Source organism: Podarcis erhardii, assembly GCF_964252035.2.
Source record: "Podarcis erhardii genome assembly, chromosome: 8".
Taxonomy (NCBI): Eukaryota; Metazoa; Chordata; class Lepidosauria; order Squamata; family Lacertidae; genus Podarcis; species Podarcis erhardii.
Genome location: NC_138499.1, coordinates 8,118,600 through 8,139,111, shown reverse-complemented (window position 1 = coordinate 8,139,111; position 20,512 = coordinate 8,118,600). Strand labels below are relative to the sequence as shown.

General features: G+C 42.6%; 1 protein-coding gene across 1 annotated transcript in view; it reads right to left on the bottom strand.

Moving 5' to 3' along the window:
• Positions 1 to 20,512, bottom strand: part of COL22A1 (collagen type XXII alpha 1 chain) — a 196,442-nt gene that overhangs the window by 54,718 nt on the left and 121,212 nt on the right. Inside the window, exons 24-33 of the mRNA XM_081873968.1 lie at positions 17,304 to 17,357; positions 10,174 to 10,227; positions 9,099 to 9,143; positions 7,520 to 7,573; positions 5,889 to 5,942; positions 5,325 to 5,369; positions 4,944 to 5,006; positions 3,863 to 3,916; positions 1,734 to 1,775; positions 529 to 561 (exon numbers count right to left, since the gene is read on the bottom strand). Of these exons, the coding sequence (XP_081730094.1) occupies positions 529 to 561; positions 1,734 to 1,775; positions 3,863 to 3,916; positions 4,944 to 5,006; positions 5,325 to 5,369; positions 5,889 to 5,942; positions 7,520 to 7,573; positions 9,099 to 9,143; positions 10,174 to 10,227; positions 17,304 to 17,357 (498 nt within the window). The remainder of the gene's footprint in view (positions 1 to 528; positions 562 to 1,733; positions 1,776 to 3,862; positions 3,917 to 4,943; positions 5,007 to 5,324; positions 5,370 to 5,888; positions 5,943 to 7,519; positions 7,574 to 9,098; positions 9,144 to 10,173; positions 10,228 to 17,303; positions 17,358 to 20,512) is intronic.

Here is a 20,512-nt window from a genome sequence, read left to right as displayed (position 1 = left end):
CTAGGTTGGCAGGAGCTGGGACAGAGCAACGGGAGCTCACTCAATCATGGGGATTCGAACTGCCAGCCTTCTGATCAGCAGGCCCAATCCTGGATCATGGCCTGGATTGAGTCCTGAGGGTTGACAAAGAACTCAATAGAGCCATATTGGCACACCCTGGCCTGAGATTCTTCACGCTTGGGTTTAACTCCTGCCATTCCTGTTGCAATCTCAACAAAGATCTTCAGCTGCTAACTGCACTGAAAAAGAAAGCTCCAACTAACACCAACTGCAGGTTCTTTTCAGGGAGAAATGCGAGGTGTGTCAGTGCAATTTCTGCCAGGACTGTGGCAGGGATGGAAAGAGTTAAATCCCCCTCCTTTCCTGCTGCAGTCCTGGTCCCGACTACCCATCCACCCTTCAGCAGATGCTATTTGCAAGTGGTATTAAACCACATGTTTGATGTTTTGTGTAGCAGCCTCTCCTTAACGGCACAACGGCTTTAATTTATCAGAGCGACAAGGCAGAAGAATCAGGCGTGACACTTACAGGGCGACTGGGATGCGGAGTAAACAGGGAAGTCTAGAAAGAGAACAAAGAAAACAAAATGAAATTTCTGTAAAAAGAAAAAATATATATGTAACAATGCTTACATTTTGATGGTAACAAATGGATAATGATTTGTGATCTCTGCTAACTTTGGAAATCATTCTATGGTTCAAGAAAACAGCACAAAGTAAGGATTTTGTGCATCATTGTGCACCTTTGTTATTACAGTGGTACCTCGGGTTACATACACTTCAGGTTACAGACTCCGCTAACCCAGAAATAGTGCCTTGGGTTAAGAACTTTGCTTCAGGATGAGAACAGAAATTGTGCTCCGGCGGCACAGCAGCAGCGGGAGGCCCCATTAGCTAAAGTGGTGCTTCAGGTTAAGAACAGTTTCAGGTTAAGAATGGACCTTCAGAACAAATTAAGTTCTTAACCCAAAGTACCACTGTACTATTATTTAAAATTCTGTAAACATTAAAACCATCAAAGTGGATTACAACAATTCCTATATACATTGGTACCTTGGTTTAAGAACAGCGCTGTTTAAGAACGATTCAGTTTACAAACTCTGCAAAACCAGAAGTAGTGTCCCGGTTTGCGAACTTTACCTCGGTCTAACAACAGAATCTGAATGGTGGAAGGGCACTGGCGGCATGAGGCCTCATTAGGAAAAGCTCACCTCGGCTTAAGAACGGTTTTGGTTTAAGAACGGACTTCCGGAACGGATTAAGTTCGTAAACCAAGGTACCACTGTATAACAAAAACACATACATTTTTAAAATCACAGATTACCAACTAATCATCATGGAAATATATATTCTAAATTGCCTGCATATACCTGGTGGAATAGGAAAAAAATCAGCAAGCATTTAAAGGTTGAAACCGGAAGGTGTCTGCTGGCAGAATATTCTGCATCAGAAGCTTTGTTCCTTTTTGATGTCAAATGCGCCTTGCCAACTCGGAGGACAACCATCGACAACTCCTGCAGTTATCTCAGTGATCGAGCTGAGATAATAAGCACTTAGGCAGTCCCTCAGCACCACCGCTTCCAGAGACTGCAGCACAAAAAAAACACTGCCTGTCTCTTACAAGGTAGCAGTCCCTCTCCAAACTGCCAAACAAGTTATTAGACGAATTCCTTTTACAGCCCACATCATTGCCATTGCTGGGCTCTTTTTTAAAAAAATAAAAATGCTACTTACTGTCCCTGGTAAGCCTGGAGGACCAGCAGGACCGACATCTCCCTAGAAAAGTAAGCAGAGGTTTAGGGTGCGAAAGTAGGAAACTGACACACAGCTCAAAATCCATTCCTGTGGATAAATTTGTGTATGTTTATTCAAAGCCTGCCAAGGAGTCCAGTTCATTTTGTTCTCTTTTTAAGTAATTTGTGAAAAGTTCCCATTCTTCTTTAAAGTTACAGTTGTCCTTATCTCGCAGTTTGTATGCCAATTGAGCCAATTCTGCATAGCTCATCAGTTTCTCTTGCCACTGTTCCTCTGTCGGGGTTCCCTCATTCTTCCATCCTTGTGCTATCAAGACTCTTGTCGCTGTTGTAGTATACATAAATAAATTCTTTGTTTTCCTTGGCAGGTCTTGTCCTACAATCCCTAACAGAAATGCTTCTGGTGTTTGTTTTTTTACAAATGTAATTTTAAAGATTTTCTTCAGTTCATTATATATCATTTCCCAATTTTTTTAACTTCTCTACATTCCCACCACATATGATAAAAGGTCCCTTCCATTTCTTTACATTTCTTTGCATTTCCAACATTGACCCGGTTTTGTACATTTTTGCTATCTGTACTGGTGTTATATACCATCTATACATCATTTTCATATAGTTTTCTTTCAAAAGAGAACAGTCACACTGACACACAGGTCAAAATCCATTCCTGTGGGATACGACCACTCCAGTCTAGCTCATCAGAGAGGACATTCGTTCAGTTTAGGGCCAAACTAGACATGGTGTTAATCAAATCATTGCATGGTTTTGAAAAATAATAGGTGGTGAAAATTGAAGTTGTTTTTTTTCTCCCCTGGAGCAAAAAGCATGCGCATCCTCCAGTTTGGATTAGGACCACAGTGGGGCCAAGACTGAAAGCTCATGTTCCTTCATCTTAAAGAATTCTCCAGCTCCAAGGAGGATCTCAGGGCCCAAACATGAAATATCTTTAAGAAGGCAGAGTAAATGTTTATTTCTGCCCTTTTATTATGTTATTCCTGAGCTCAGCTTTGTTTTTGTAATGCTGGGCTAATATCTTATAATTTTACCCAATGCTTTTAAGTCCTTTTTTGTGATGGTGTTGGGTTAATGTCCTTTGAAGACCATATTGGCAAAATCTATTGGTGTTTCGCAACTTTATGACTAGTTGCAGGACCTTAGCCAGACTTAGCAGAGTAAACGCAGAGTTCACGATAGCAATTGGCAACTTGGCTGCAGACAGGATGGACGAAGCAGGAACCAGGAACTTTCAGTTAGGTGTTTATTATATACAGTGGACTATTTACAGGAACAGAACAGAACACAGATCTTTAGCTAGCTCTCTGATACACGACTCACAACTCCTACACTCAAACTCGTACTGACACACATTCCAGTTAGTAGGCCATTAATCATTATTCCCATGAGAGAGCTTGACCAATCATGGAGCTGTCTCCATGCCTCTGTATCACCAGGCAGACTTACTCCTCCACATTGCCTTGGCTGTCTGCCAAACCCTAATTGACTCTGTGTGAGTAGCTGCACGTATTCAGATTCCCAACAGACCAGACCATCCAAGTGTCCCTATTTTCCAGGGACATCCCTGATTTAGAGAAGCTGTCCCGGTTTCTGATTTGATCCCGGAATGTCCCATTTTTTTCTATTCATTTGAGAAATGTTGGAGGGTATGGAAGACTGGACCAATCTTTGGGGTATGTGTTCTGGATAAAACTGATGGATGGAAGGGGGCTGGGGTGTTTCCCATTCTGTTCCACCCCAGCAATTCTATGAAATTGTTCAAAATGTCCCCTGAGTAGCCAGACATTTTAAAATGTTTTTGCTTTAAAATGTTTTTATTGCATTGGACACCACACTGATGTCTTGTTGTTGTTGTTTTGGGGGGTGTTACATAAATACATTTATAAATAAATAACTAAATAGTGCAAGAATTAACACAAAAAATGCAAACAATGGTTTGAAGACCAGATCCTCCTTGTCCCTCTCCTGAGCTTACTCAGTTGTACTCTAGCAAGTTTCTTCATCCAAGATCTTACCCTTCTCCTTATTCTTGGCCAGTGTCACATTACAAATATTTCATAAACATAAAATCCCTCTAATGTTGAAACTCACCTTGTCACCTCTTTCACCTTTGAAACCAGGGAGTCCAGATCTTCCCTTTTCGCCCTGCAAAGGAACAGAAGAAAGTGCAGTTGTTGTTGTTGTTGTTGTTGTTGTTGTTTTTAATCATTATTTTTATTGTGTTGAGTAGCAAAGACCTTTTCTGTCAGAGTAAACAAAAACAAAAGTCGCTATATATTTGCTGCCGCAATATAAATGGCCAACTGGTGGCAGTAAATTGAACATTCAGACTTCAATGCAGCACCGGCAGTCAATCAAGAGGAAGAGAGCAAACATTAAAAAGCCACCATCTTGGCTTTGACTGCTGAGAAGCAGCATTCTAGGTTGTGGGAGAGAGTAAGGATAGCCCAAATAAATTTAATATGGAGCTCTCCTTTTCTGCAAGGTCCAAGCCAGACTAAACACCTCAAAATGGCATAGCTATGAAAGAGTGTTTTTTCGTATGTGGTGGACCTGCAAAGGGTAAAAGAGTATTGGGAAACAATTCATATTGAACTGAAAAAAATGTTGAAAAGCACTTTTCCAAAAAATAATAATCCCAGAGTGCTTTTTGTTGGGGATAATTCAGATGAAAATTCCCAGGTGTCTAGAAAGGCTATTTCTATGCCACTACTGCAGCTCGTGTTTCATTAGCCCCCAAATGGAAAATGAGCGAGGTCCCAGCTAAAGAAGAATGGCAACTTAAACTGATGGAATATGCACAGCTTGTGGACCTAACATATAGAATAAGAGAATAAGAAGAACATACATTTAAAGAAGATTGGAAAATATTTATTGAATATCTGGGGGGGGGATTGTGTTCACTTGAAAACGTTGGCAGCATTAAGATATATTCAACAGTGTAAATAAGTTTTGATGGATGTGATAATGGAATACTGAATGGTTGAGTTTATGAAAAATATAAAGGGGTTTATGTTATGCAAAATGAACCAGAGGAAGAAAAGAAGGGAAGTCATTGATATTTTATGGTTGTTTAAATGAATATTCTAAATTGTAAAAGAGAAAATGTAATAAAAATCTCACACACACACACACACACACACACACACACACACACACACACAAGACATACCTGGTCTCCTTTCTCTCCTCTCTGTCCTGGTAAACCAGGTGAGCCTGGGAGACCAGCTTCACCCTATGATGGATGAAAAAAAGAGTATTGGAACCCAGCTCACAAGAGATTGCTTCTGCTAAACCCCACCTTGCAGAATCTGACATCACTCTATTTTCAGACATCCACATGCTGAGCTTCTGGACAAATTCTATGGGGACTCCAGTTAAAAATGTTGTTGAAATCACTATGGATTGTGTAAAATGGTTTGAAGGGGCCCTTGCTTCAGTAACAGAAACAACTTTCCAGAGGGCCCTATCTCCAATAGCTGCAGCTCTAGAACAAAGTTGCTCTAATCTGGCTTTGTTGTTCCCATAGCTTGGAGGGATTTTTTCTACTTACCCTCTCTCCCACTAGTCCAGGACGTCCAGGTTCTCCTGTTTCACCCTAGGGGGAAAAGTGAAATCAAATAAACAGGTTTACTGTGGACTACCCAGAGAAGCCAATTTCTCCCATTTCTTAAAATTCCATTTCACTTTTAAACAAAAGCTTGCAGAATGATAAGAATGATGAGTTGTTCTTGGTTCCATTCTTTGTCTCAGAAGAGACCACCACAACAAGAGAGACACTGCAGTAATTTTAAGGCTTAATAATAACAATAATAATAATAATAATAATAATAATAATAATAATAATAATAATAATAATTTGGGATGTCTCAGCCAACTATATGCCAACATAAGTTGCTCATCCCAGGTCAACTTGCTGAGCCAAGGCAAATGTAAGTCCCCCCCCCCAAAAAAAATATGCCTTTGGGGGTGGGACCGGAGAACGGGGGGGGGGGGGTGTTTCACTCAACCCAACCCTGGAGTTAGTTACTTCTGACTGGATCATGAGAGCAGAGCAGATGATGATAAATGCAGCTGACATCAGCTGCAAGAAATGGTGTGTTTTGTTGTTGTTTACCTTCAAACCAATTTTCCCAGGAAATCCTTCTTCTCCCCTTTCTCCACGTTCTCCCTGTAGACAATGCAAGCAAAAGTCAGCAAAGTAAACGGATGTGTTTGAATAAACATCCAGCGTAAGAGCTCACCAACATTGCTGTGGAATAACAATTATTGACTGATGATAGAACTGGGAGTTCTGTGCCCCCAGTGTTTCTTGTGGGAGTGGGGAAGGTTTATTGGAGTGGGTGGGCAGGAGGAGTCATCCATCACCCATTCCAACAAAAAAATAACGTTTGGTGGAATAAAGAGGTAATCCTATGGCAGGATCCAAAAGAATATGAAGGTCAGGATGCAGCAGAACTATGGTAAAAATGTAAAAGTAAAGGTAAAGGAGCCCTGGATGTTTAAATCCAGTCAAAGGCAACCATGAGGGAGGTTGGCACTGTGGTCTAAACCACTGAGCCTCTTGGGCTTGCTGATCAGAAGGTTGGCGGTTCGAATCCCTGTGACAGAGTGAGCTCCCGTAACTCTGTCCCAGCTCCTGCCAACCTAGCAGTTTGAAAGCATGCCAGTTCAAGTAGATAAATGGGTACCACTGCAGCAGAAAGGCAAACAGCATTTCCGTGCGCTCTGGTTTCCATCACAGAGTCCCGTTGCACCAGAAGCGGTTTAGTCCTGCTGGCCACATGACCTGGAAAACTGTCTGTGGACAAACGCCGGCTCCCTCGGCCTAAAAAGTGAGATGAACACTGCAACCCCATCGTCACCTTTGATTGGACTTAACCTTCTAGGGGTACTTTATGTTTACCTTTTAGATCTACGGTTCAGCTGGCTTATTCACAGCTGATTCTCAGTGATGTTAAGCCAAGGACACACCAGAGCAATTTGCTTATCCTGGCTCTGAGAGAGGGCAGTTGGTTCAGTTATGGCTACTATAAGTCCCCAAAATGGGTGTTCTGGAGGTGCAAGCAAAAAATAGGCCCCTGGGACACGGGTGGTGCTGCAGGTTAAACCACTGAGCCTAGGACTTGCCGATCAGAAGGTCGGCAGTTCGAATCCCCGCCACGGGGTGAGCTCCCGTTGCTCGGTCCCTGCTCCTGCCAACCTAGCAGTTTGAAAGCACGTCCAAGTGCAAGTAGATAAATAGGTAGGTAAGTGGCGTTTCTGTGCTCTGCTCTGGTTTGCCAGAAGCAGCTCAGTCATGCTGGCCACATGACCTGGAAGCTGTACACCGGCTCCCTCGGCCAGTAAAGCGAGATGAGCGCTACAACCCCAGAGTCGGCCATGACTGGACCCTAATGATCAGGGGTCCCTTTATATTTAAACTGAATCCTAAGCCCATTCATCTTAGCCATGCGGCCTGGAAATCTAGCAAAGAATGCTATTTAATCTCTTTATTTATTTAATTATATTTATATCCCACCTCTATCTACCAAGGAGCTCAAGGTGGTCTACATGGGTCTCCTGCTCCTCATTTCATCCTCACACCAACCCTCTGAGATGGTGGTGTGCGCCAGTGACCTTCATGGAAGAGTGGGGATTCGAACTTTGGTCTCCCAGGTCATAGTCCAACACTCTAACCATCACACCAGAGGCTTGTTTTCTCTCTGTCAGGGTTAGGCAAAGCAACTTTACACCAGCTTCACTTACTTTTGAGCCGGGCAGCCCAGGTAAGCCATCCAGGCCAGGTTTCCCAGGTAAACCCTAAAAAGGGAGAGGGAACAAAACTTAGATAAATGCAGCATAGCCAGGAGAAACAGGAGTAAACCCACAAATCCAAAATAAAAGAAATGGAGAAATGCAGGTTTTCTTGTAAGACATGGAAACACTACCATAGATTAGACTAAGGCCACACATTCATGCCATACATTATAAAGCACTCCCTACTCCTTTCAAAGAGCTACAACTGAACATGTTTAGGAAGGTCACATTTTGAATCAGTGATGTAGCTTTAACAGAGTAATCTCAGGAAAGACCACTAGATGTCAGCCATGCCAAAGGTACAAGTAAAACAAAGCGCACGCACGCACGCACACACACACACACACACACACACACACATATACAAAGCAAAACTTTCATGAAGGTTTGCATTATATTAAGTTGGTGTAGGAAAGTACACCAAAGAAAATATTCTTTTTGAACCTCACTCTGGCAGTTCAAAAAGCTAGTTTATTCAGTGGCATTATCTACTCCATCTAGGGTCTGATTTGGAACCTCACATTTAAAAAATCCAAGGTTTTCTCTGGTGATTTGAAGGGGAAACAAACCAATTGCTTGTGGTTTTTAAACTTGCAAGAGAATCCCATGAAATTTGATGGTATGCTACACCTTTTTAGGTATACAAAGCCTGCCAAAACGACAAATAGTTACAGGGTTTCCCCTCTCTTTCTTAGGTGCCTTAATAGTTTTGAGACTGGTGACTGGGGGCAGCCGCCGAGACCACATAACACCAGTCTTGAAAGACCTACATTGGCTCCCAGTACGTTTCCAAGCACAATTCAAAGTGCTGGTGTTGACCTTTAAAGCCCTAAATGGCCACGGCCCAGTATACCTGAAGGAGCGTCTCCACCCCCATCGTTCTGCCCGGACGCTGAGGTCCAGTGCTGAGGGCCTTCTGGCGGTTCCCTCATTGCGAGAAGCAAAGCTACAGGGAACCAGGCAGAGGGCCTTCTCGGTAGTGGCGCCTGCCCTGTGGAACGCCCTCCCATCAGATGTCAAAGCGATAAATAACTACCTGACATTCAGAAGACATCTTAAGGCAGCCCTGTTCAGGGAAGTTTTTAATCTGTGATATTTTAGTGTATTTTTGGTTTCTATGGAAGCCACCCAGAGTGGCTGGGGAAACCCAGCCAGATGGGCTGGGTACAAATAATAAATTATTATTATTATTATTATTATTATTATTATTATTATTATTGAGTTTTATTTATTTATTTGGTTATTGGAAATAAATTTGAAGGCAATGCCAATAAGCTTCTAAATCTCTTGACAGAACTGGATGAAATTTGCAGGCAGAGGTGAGTTCTAAGGCTATTAGCAAAGGGGGGGAGGGAGTGGGGGGGTATTTTACCCCTCCCTGAACACACGCACAGAAACACACACATTTCTTTCCCTAAACTCAAAAGATACAGGATCCAGAACCAGAATTACAATATATCTAATTCTGAATGCATGCATGTTTTCTAGAATGTATCCTGTAGAGAAACCACAACCCACAAGCACTTACAGGTGGTCCAGGCAGTCCATTTCTCCCCATTTCTCCTGGCAGCCCCTAGAACAGTCACAGCAAAAAGAAAGATAACAATTAGTTGTAGTGCCAGCTTTTTTGCCACCCAGTACCAACCACCCATGCAGAAATAGCTAGTGTAAGTTCTGCTGGGTGGAAAGAAGGTAGATCTGCATGTGCTGGCAAAAGGTTGGAAAAAGATTCTGGCTCGCAACTCTGTAACAGTAGAGGTAAGAAATCAACTCGCTCTGCCACCGAAAATATGGCAATGAAGAAAGCTTGGGGGTAACCAGGGGTGGATTTTTGCATAGACGGATTGTTCACATATGGTAATCACAAATTAGTTCTGAATCCAGAATTATTTAATTCCAACCATAAATCTTTTGCACCAGGTTCTAATTAGGGGATCTCAGGGATTTTTTGTGGGAAGGGGGATCCTACAAGACTGAAGTCTGTCTACCCCCGACATGTGCATTTTAACATGGGTATCTTATGGGAGTAGCACATATTTTAGGACATTAACATTTGGAAAATTAACATTTGTGCTTTATGTGAAAGTGCAGGCAAAAAAGCATATACAGTGGTACCTCTGGATGCGAACGGGATCCGCTCCAGAGCCCCGTTCGCATCCTGAAGCGAACGCAACCCACGTCTGCGCATCGCGATTCGCCACTTTCGCACATGCACATGACGTCATTTTGACCGTCTGCGCATGCGCGAGCGGCAAAACCCGGAAGTAACATGCTCTGTTACTTCTGGGGCGCCATGGAGCGCAACCCAAAAATACTCATCCTGAAGCTACTTCAACCCAAGATATGACTGTATTTAGGGGGAATGCATGCAATTTAAATGCAAAGTTTTGGAACTTTGAAAAAAAAAAAAAAACAACCTCTGCAGGAAATGGACATATAATGAAGATTGAAATAGGCTGATCTCTCCCTCTTTACCATGGCACCCATAACCACACCCAATATCTGCCACTCAAGACAGCCTCATACGAGGGCTGCTTTTGTATCTAAAGCAGCAGAAGGATACCCTTATGATATCAATTTTTTTATGAATGAAAATTTCTTACTGGGGGGCCGGCAATCCCAGGAGGACCAGCAACTCCAGGTGGTCCTGGAGGACCCTGTGAGGAAAAAAAAATATACATCAAAATCCTTAAGCAGCCATATGTCAGGAGGGAAATTCAAGGAATACTGTTTTCAACATCACTACAGCTCTTTGGTAGAAAAGGTCCCACCTCTTAAATTTCTCCCTTGAATGGTTCCTGTTTAAAGGACTTATAGCCATCTCATAGAGCAAACTCTATCAAGGTAGCTTAGATTACAAAAGAGTCAAACACAACATAATACTTTGGAATATACAGGCATAAATATTTGTTCAGTTGGTTTTATATGCCTAAACCTTAAAAAATATTGCATTCCATTTTCAGCTTGTGTTTTCTAACTTGATTGCAGTAGCACGCTAGCAATGTAGTCTGTTCATGATGAATAATTTCCATAAAATTAACAGATGATGGAGCGGTGAAGGGCTCAGGGTTTGGGGCACATTCAAACCTTCCCCTTTTGAAATTACACCAACGGTAGAGGTTCTGCACCCTTGGTCTAACTGAAGAAGAAGCTTTGAATGTGCCTCACATCCCAGGTTCTCCACCCCAGAGGACAATTTTTGCGCCGGGGTGTGTGTGTCAAATCTGGCTTATGAGATCATTAAAAAGAGGAAGAAGAAACCATGGCCACCTACCAGACCACCTACCATGATGGTATTCTGATGGAGGGGGTTGATATCAGCTGAGAGGGAACTGGTGTGCACAGCCCAAACAGCAGGATGTAACCTCCACTCACTAGTAAAAGGACTTTCGAAGAGTGCTGCACTGTGATTTGATGTCCCAATAGTTGGAACTTCAAAGTACAGCATCGTCTGTTGGGTTTGTGCATGTGTGTGTCGAGGGTCTTGGCCACCTGCCAAATTTGGCCCTCCAGGGTTCAGGATATAAGGTACCCTACCCTTGAATTAGACAGAATAAAATAAAATGGAGACAGGACGGGGAAGGGTGGAATAGTAGGAGCTGACTCCGGAGACTGAGAAGATGTGCAAACTATTTTGGGAAAGTGTCATTCGCACAGACTTGAAAACTGCACATGTTGCTTTAGAACATCTTTGTCACTAGAGGGGGCAAAGGGACAAGGAATGGAAACAAAACTATAACAAGCAAACACAGAGAGACACACAACGGAGGAGGGAAAGTTATCCAGTGATGAAAATAGTGCGATAGTTTTGGGTGCTGAAAATATGTGATATGCCCAAGATGGCTGTAGCTCAGTGGCAGAGCATGCACAAGATCCCACATTCAATTCCTGGTTTCTCCAGGGTTGGGAAAGTCTTCTGACATTCCAGAGAGTAACTGCTAGTCATTGTATACAATACTGAGCTAGATGGTAGAAATTTCTGCCTGAAGCCATGGAAAGTCACTGCCAGTCCATGTAGACCAGGGTTCCCCAAACGTGGGTCGCCAGCTGTTTGTGGACTACAACTCCCATCATCCCTAGCTAGCAGGACCACTGGTCAGGGATGATGAGAATTGTAGTCTAAATACAGCTGTAAATCCAAGTCTGGGAAACCCTGATGTAGATAATAATGAACTAGATTGGATCAGTTGTCTGACTCAGTGTACACTTTTATACACTTGGGAAGACAGGCAAACTAATGTCAGTGTACTGGAAGAAGTAAAGATCACCAGTGTTGAAGCAATGATTCTTCAACATCAACTTCGTTGGACTGGTCATGTTGTGCAGATGCCTGATTATCGTCTTCCAAAGCAACTACTGTATTCCGAACTTAAAAATGGAAAGCATAATTCTGGTGGTAAACAAAAGAGGTTTAAAGACTGCCGCAAGGCAAATTTTTTAAAAATGTAGTATAAACACCAACAATTGGGAAACACTTGCCTGTGAGTGCTCCAGTTAGAGAACAGCCTTTACCAAAGGTGTCATGGGCTTTGAAGACACTCAAACTCAGGACACAAGGGACAAACATGCTAAGAGGAAGGCACACTTGGCAAATCCACACCATGATCAACTCCCGCCCGGAAACCAATGTCCCCACTGTGGAAGGACGTGTGGATCCAGAATTGGCCTCCACAGTCACTTACAGACTCCTTGTTAAAACCGTGTTGATGGAAGACAATCTTACTCAGCTACGAGTGATTGCCAAAGAAAGAATACACTTTCTTAAGACTGAAGCACTTGCTAGGAATAGGATGACAGCATTAGAACTGCTGTGAAATGTGATGAATTAAAAATCTGAAGCTGAATTTTGAGGATCCTCGCATGGAAGCAATGAGAACTTAGTTATCCAATAAGGTTTCTGGAAGTTGGGGTTTAGACACTTCCATGGCAGCTGTAGGAAGCACTGATTCTATTTGCTCATTGACTGTACTGATGGTGTCACCTGTTTCCCCCTAGTGCCAAATGCCCTGTTTGGGGTCTGAGGGCGGTGAAGACTTGATGAGTCTTAGAACTACACTTCCCATTGAAAGAAAAAGAAAAACCAGATAAAACTGGGAGGCTCCTGTGTAAGGAGAAACATTCAATAAATTTCAAGGGAAGCCAAAAGAGCTTCAATTAGGGCTGCAATGCATGATTAATACATTGCTGCGGTGATAAATGTAAATCTTTTTTTAATCAGCTAAAAACTTTAGCATTTCCAGTTAATCAGGCAATACTTTAACAATATTTTTTCATCTTATAGTTATTTTTAAAAACTGCTGATGGCATGCCAGTAATATGAGATGCAGGAACATTCACTTTCATGCAGGAGGGGCTAGGAGTCTTATGTAAATTTAATTTGTGCTGATTTAATCATTTTGTTAGAACATAGGGGGAAAGGTCCTTAACCTGAGCCAGACCATTGGTCCAGTCTAGTTCATTATTTCCCCTGAGGATCCAAGGTTTCAGACAGGATCCTCTCAAAGAGGAAGAAGAGTTTGGATTTGATATTCCACTTTATCATTACCCGAAGGAGTCTCAAAGCGTCTAACAATCTCCTTTCCCTTCCTCCCCCACAACAAACACTCTGTGAGGTGAGTGAGGCTGAGAGACTCCAGAGAAGTGTGACTAGCCCAAGGTCACCCAGCAGCTGCATGTGGAGGAGCGGGGAATCGAACTCAGTTCACCAGATTACGAGTCCACTGCTCTTAACCACTACACCACACTGGGCCCTACCTGGAGATGCCAAGGATCGAGCCTAAGACCTTCTGCAAGGAAAATGGATGCTGTACCATTGAGCTACAAATCCTTTTGATCACCACTCATTTGAATAATCAACTACGATTCCCTTAGTCATCATGTTATACTCCTGGTTTCAATCAAACCAGCAAGATTTCTTAGATAAATTCTCCAGTTCCCTACCTCCACCAGAGCAGCAATTATGCATTTGTTAAGCCAAGCGTTTGAAAGACCCTAACATTTGCAATTATTTTCACAGAACAATAAGCAATAATTGGAATCTGGAATAAGCCATTATATTTGAATTTTCTGAGCAAACCTTATTGAAACAAATATGCATCAAACAGGGGAAATCCCTGTCCTCTTAGTATGTAATGTCCAAGATCCAATGTTCCCTGGCTCCCAGCTGTTGTGCTAGTGTAAGGATGGAATTATGAGATCCCGTGCAACAGATGTGCTAGTGGAAATTTCTTGAGAAACAGCTTGTACAGCAGGAAGTAATAGGACTGCAAAAATATGTTGTGTGCAACCAGCCACAAGAACCATGCTAGCTTTTTTCTGCCTTGCCCTGTGCAAACCATCTCACTAATGCAACTAGTGCACCACTGAACAACTCCAAATTAAAGTGGTATTGAATTCCTCCCTAGGTATTGGGTTTTGCCAGGAAAGCCAATGGGAATTAATATATGAAAACAATGGGAGCAATTTGGAATAGTACAAGTATTTCATAATGGATTGCATGAAATGTTAGTTGTACTCGAAGTAGAGCCCTTGACATTAAAGGGAATGATGAACTTAGGTCAATTCATTTCAGTACATCTCTTCTGAGTAGAACTCTGCTGGATATAACTCTGGTTCTAAAGTAATTGCATTTGTTCATGACAGGAGTTGGTTAGAAAATCAGTCCCATAAGATAGTTTCAGCTGTGGGTCTGCATAGGAAGCATGCTAACTGGAAACAGATTTAGGAAAGAAGCTGGATTTTAAGAATTTTCAACACAGGCAAAGAAAGGAACGGTTTCCAAAATAGGTAGGGTTGATAAAATGAGCACATATTAAACAGTCTGCTGACTTCAGTAAAGAAACTCTGGATGGAATATGGGGTTATATATTGGAAAAGGGTAGGCAAGGGACAAAGAGAACGACTTGATGGAAAATTATAATAAAATATAGGACAGATGGCACATAATTCCATGGAGGCTCAAGCAAATATGTTAAATTGCACCTGCAGAATGTTGGCACGCTGTAAATGTCAAAAGGCATTTGTGCTACACTTATGGAGGAGCCATCCATTTACACAAAACCTTTGACTAGGAATAACAAGGAAAAAGGAAAAGGAAACAGGACAGGAAGTCCCATTAGGTCCCCAAATAATCCTACAGCGCAACCATACGCACCCAGAAGAAAGTCTTACTCACTCAGATGGGGCTTTCCCCCCATTAACCTCATGACTCTCGCTTTTGACACTTGAGATGTGTATTTTTAGGACACACCTCATTACTGCAATTGAAAAGAGTTGCTTAAAACTCTTTTGAATATTGTGTTTTAATTGTTGCAACTTGCCGTGGGACCTCAGATTGGTAGGTTAATATTAATAATAGGAAGAGGAGGAAGAGGAGAAGGAGAGGAAGAAAAAGAACTGACGACTTCAGAAGCTTACTTCTAAGTAAACATGCATAGGACCAGAAGGTAAATCAGCGGCAAACTTTTTTTTTAAAAAGGTCCCTTTAAGCTCTATAAAGCATGTTGGCCTAAAATGCAAATCTTCCTTTACACACTCTCTCTCTCTCTCTCTCTCTCTCTCACAAGGGAATTTGAACTGAAGCAACAGTGCTAAGTTCGTGAGGTCCTTGGATGCTTATGCTAATGGGAAACCACGGCAAGCACAATAGCTATTGTCTGCTCAAAACTGGCCTTGGACACTAATATAATAGCTGGAAAATTACAGCAAAATGCTAAATACTCGGCCATTACACAGCAACAGCCCAGTGCAGCTGACTCCTTTGCCTTTTTAATCATCTTAAGTGTTTGCTTCATAATACCACAACTGAGCCAAGTCCCAGATTATTAAGCGAGGTGGCCTCATGAGCCGTGGGCCAACATTATTTCAGAAAATAAATAGCTTTCTCTACTAAACAAAAAACAAAACAAGAGTACCCAGAAGTGCCCAGAGGCTATCAGTATGTGGAACATGACTGTATTTCTACATAGCAGTTCCCTCTGGAGAGCAGAGTTAGTTTTCGGCAAAAAGGCAAGGAGCCATTTGTTTAAATTTGTAACTTAATGGAAGGGTAGAAGTTTGTGATTTCTTCACCTCATGCTGAAAAGCTTTTATTTTCATTTTTGTTGCTTTGCAGTGCTGTGACCTGAATCAAATCATCATCATATATACAGATTTCAACACAAACAACATGCACAAACAATGTTCAAGCATTTTTCCACATCATGAATTGTAAGCTTTCCCCACTCCTTTTGTTTTTGTTCTTATTTTGATGAACTCTCCTTTTAGGAAAAAACAGTAAAGAGTCTTGTGGAACCTTAAAGATTATGCTTTTGTGGTGGCATAAACTCTTATGGTCCAGATAGTTCACTTCATCACATTCTCTGGCTTATGAAACCTTATGGCGCCATCTACATGCTGAAGTACAATCTTCTCAGTGGCTACTCAGAAGTAAGACCCACTGAGTTCAAAACATCGTAGAATCATAGAATTGTAGAGTTGGACAGGGACCCAAATTTTCCTCTGGTCCAGCCTCCTGTAGGAATCACAGCTCATGGGCCTTGCTTCCAGGTAAGTACTCTTATGAGTCCAGCCTTCATCTTTAAGCTGCCAGAGGATGCTTGGTTGTTGCTACGGCAACACACTATCACCACTAAGTGGGAACTTGTCTTTATGGTGCTTCTACATAATATTACATGGCAGGTAGGAGCAAGCTTAAAGAGGAAAGTACATTTGAGAGGCAGCACCAGGTCGAATTGCTTATTAATGGACCTCGGTGATACATGCCTTTCCAACCACAAATTTATTTCATTTCCACTTTTAATCCAGAATGTGGCAGATAGACTGGTGACTGGGAGCAGCCGCCAAGACCACATAACACCGGTCTTAAAAGACCTGCATTGGCTCCCAGTACGTTTCTGAGCACAATTCAAAGTGTTGGTGCTGACCTTTAAAGCCCTAAACGGCCTCGGTCCAGTATACCTGAAGGAGCGTCTCCACCCCCATCGTTCTGCCTGGACACTGAGGTCCAGCACCGAGGGCCTTCTGGCGGTTCCCTCGCTGCGAGAAGCCAAGTTACAGGGAACCAGGCAGAGGACCTTCACAGTAGTGGCGCTTGCCCTGTGGAATGCCCTCCCACCAGGTGTCAAAGAGAAAAATAACTACCAGACTTTTAGAAGACATCTAAAGGCAGCCCTGTTTAGGGAAGGTTTTAATGTTTAATAGGTTATTATATTTTAGTGTGTTGTTGGAGGCCGCCCAGAGTGGCTGGGGGAGCCAGCCAGATAGGCGGGGTATAAATAATAAATAATAAATTATTATTATTATTATTATTATTATTATTATTATTATTATTATTACATTGTTTGGCTTCCATTGAAATTTCTTTGAATGTTTTGGGGAAAGGGAGATGTGCATAAACTAGGGTAAGCATGGGGTAGGAAAAGGTCAGTATACCTTTTATACTCCAATGCTGGCCTGGAAGGAGGGAAAACAATGGAGCTTTCCAGTTACCATACCTTGGCTTTGAGTTCTGTGCACTCTGAATTAACAGCAAATTGCAAGCTAGAATGGGTAAATGCTAAATTGAATGCTTTATCAGCATTTTCTGCCCCAATAACTAGCATAGCAAGGCTAGCTATAAGATATATATTATAAATGTAACTCCTGAGAGCCTGGGTTTGCTGGCTCTCCTTGAACACTAAATGAAAAGTCAGGTCTTTTGAAAATAAGTGTATAATTTATGCCATTTAGTTACCGGAGGTCCAGGTAATCCATCAACTCCTGGAACACCAACATCACCCTTCTTACCCTGAAAATGAAACAGAATTTTTTAAAAGTTACTAACCACATCAAGAGATGACACACAAGCCCAGTTCCTGGTTTGATTATTCTGTCTCAGAAAAAAAAAAAGCATGAACTTGTTCCGTCTTCAGTTTCTATGGTACTAAGATATCTTGTGTTCATGAGGTTCATGAGACAGATGGACAGCCAGCCAGACAGATTCCATAGATAATATGCCACTCTGACAGAGCCCATTTGCCCCCACGATGGTCCCTGAGGTGATTCATACAAAAATTACACCAACTTCAAAAATGGCAATGTTAAAACGACTACAAAATTGGGCACTGAACACACTCATCATCTAAAACACAGAGACAGGCTGAGCAGCTATTTCCATCCTGTTTCAGCCTCATTGTTGCTCAGTCAAAGGCCATTTCTGCCCAGGTTCTGCGAGACTTTGGAAAGAATGCACCAAAAGTCCACGCACAAAATACTTGTGTTTTAAACCGCAAGCATTTAAAACGGTGAGTCCTGCTAACGCTATGGGACTTCCCCTTCCTTTTCTCATAGACTCTCAAAATCTGCACGAGAGCATTATTTTGAATTTCCATGGTTTGGGCTACACGGGGGAAAGGGTAGGGAATTTCTGTCCTATAAACAAAGCAGAAGTCTAAGAGGACCCTCTGGAGCAGACTTTGATTGTCACCAGTCTACACCTTCTTCTTGCTGAACCTTTCTCTTTTCACGGAGGACAAGGCTATCAGCAGTTACTATAGCTATGTTCTACTTCCATGGTCTGAGCCGGTATTTTGGGACTTCCAGTTGCTGGGAATCACAGCGGGCAAGATGGCTGATGAGCTCATTTCCTGCTTGCGTGCTTCCTAAAAGAATGTGGTTGGCCAGTGTGAGAACAAGATGATGCTAGCTCATTTGGTTAGGGCAGCCTTTCTCAACTTGTTGAACTACAACTCCCATCACCCCAAGCTAGCAAAGCCAGAGTTCAGGGATGATGGGAGTTGTAGTCCAACAACATCTGGGGACCCACAGGTTGAGAACCACTGGGTTAGGGCATGGTGCTGATAATGCCAAAGTTGCAAGTTCGTTTCCCTGTTTGGGACAGCTGCATATCCCTGCATTACAGGGGGTTGAACTCGATGTTCCTCAGGGTCCCTTCCAACTCTATGATTCTATGCTGGGCTAGATGGGCCAACTGGCCTGATTCAGAAGGCTCTTTTCGTGTTTTTAATTTCTTAACCTTCTGTGCATTTTGGGGAAGAAGAAGAGAATGCCCTGAACAGAACATCTGATTGTTCTTGAAAAGCAGGCAGCAACAATAGCTCTCTATCACAAGTCTCAATCCTGGGGAGAGCTTAACAAATAATAATAAAGATACATAGATCTGCCAGATTATATAAACGATCTCTTTCTAGAATGCAACTGAAGAGGCTCCCCAGGAAAAATTATACCTGTAGATGTAACACAGTACAAAATGATATCCTGCCTGAGAGCAAGATAGACAAAGCTGGCAATTATGTCGTGCGACTCAGAGCCTGTGAATGTACCCTTTGAATAAACAGGAGGCAACCTGACAGTCAGAAATATATGTTGTTTTTGAAACAAATACGATTTACCTTTCCTGGCAATTATAGTTTTACTCTTTGTTAAACTCAGACCATCAACCGGACATTTACAGAATGCAAAAGGAGCCTGCCGAAATTGAGCTGAGGTCCAATCTAGACCAGCTTCCTGTTCTCACACCATCCAACCAGATGCCAAACTACATTGCAAAATTTGGACATGTCTGAATTATGAAGGATAGCTGTTTCCGTACATTCAGTTCAGGAAGTCTGAATCAGGTATGCTCACATCAATAAAGCGTGTTCTCCTTCATGGAGAGCACGTGCTGCGGTGGGGGCCAACAGGACACTCCAAAGTTGTGGGGCGGCCTAATTGATCGTTGACCACTGTTGTGATTGGGCTTCCCTTGTTGTTGGGAAGAAGTTAATGTTGCCATTTGTTGATTTGTTGCCATTTGTCAATTTGTTGATTGACAGCCAGAAATGCTAAAACTCCCTGCACGAGGCATAGAGCTTCCTCTTTTCGCTCTGTGCATCGGATTGCCTGTCCCCCCTCCCTATATTTAGGGTTGTTCGCTTTGACCTTGCTGTGCCTGTCATGGGGTCGTCTGCTCTTGGGGCAGGGGCCCGGTAGGAATTTTGTCCATCTGGCTGATTGGCTGGGGCCATTTGGTTATTGCCTACAGCATAGCAAATCGTCACAACTTGTAAGGTTGCGGTTAGGCATTGGTTTATGGTTTGGTTGGTTGAAGGGCATGGATTGGCTGTGCCTGCCCCTCTAATTCTGCTGTGGCTGCAAGGGATTCCGTTAAAGGAATACAGGGGCTCACTATTGCCTTTGTCCGAACCCTGTCAAGGGGCTAGGGCCACGCAAGAGCCCCTGGTTGCATTTGGGGAGGGCTGAGGGCAGGTTCCCTGCTCTGTCCCTACCCCCAAGTGTATTCCCCTTTTCTGACTTTCACAGGTGTGCGGAATGTCAGTCCGTCCCCCACCGGGGGGGGGGGGGCGGGCAGATAGTCGCAACCAATGCCTAAGCAACCACTCACATTTTTGTATTTAATAAAGTTCTGGCCAAAATTATGCCAAAAACCTTAAACAAAATTTCTGTGTGATGTGTGAGTTATTTGGGTTGGCCCTGGGCACCTTGACATGCAATAAAAATAATTTTTTATTACGGTCAAAGACCAGTTCAAGAAGCACAACTGAGACTACTTTCACAAAAGGCTCACATAAAAATGTGAATCTAACAAAATTTCCTCATTCATGACACAAAAACATCAACAGGCCCTTTACGACTGTTGCCATGAAGTTCTCAAAGACATCCCATAATTACGTATGTTTACTTTCATATGGGGGGGATTAAAACAGTTCTTCCAAAAGTAGATTAGTTGCCGATTTTGCTGCTGCTTACTCTGTTTTATTGGTTCCAGGGTTTTTGTTTCTCTCTCTCATTAGACTGTTGAATTGTTGAATAAATTTTCTACCCTTGGCAGGTTAGGAAAAAAATTAAGTACCCTGCCCCCTGCCAAAAGTCAGTAGACATCATGGGAAGGACGAAGGGGATGAGTCTACATGGGGATGGAAAGAGAAGAATGCTGCAGTGCGG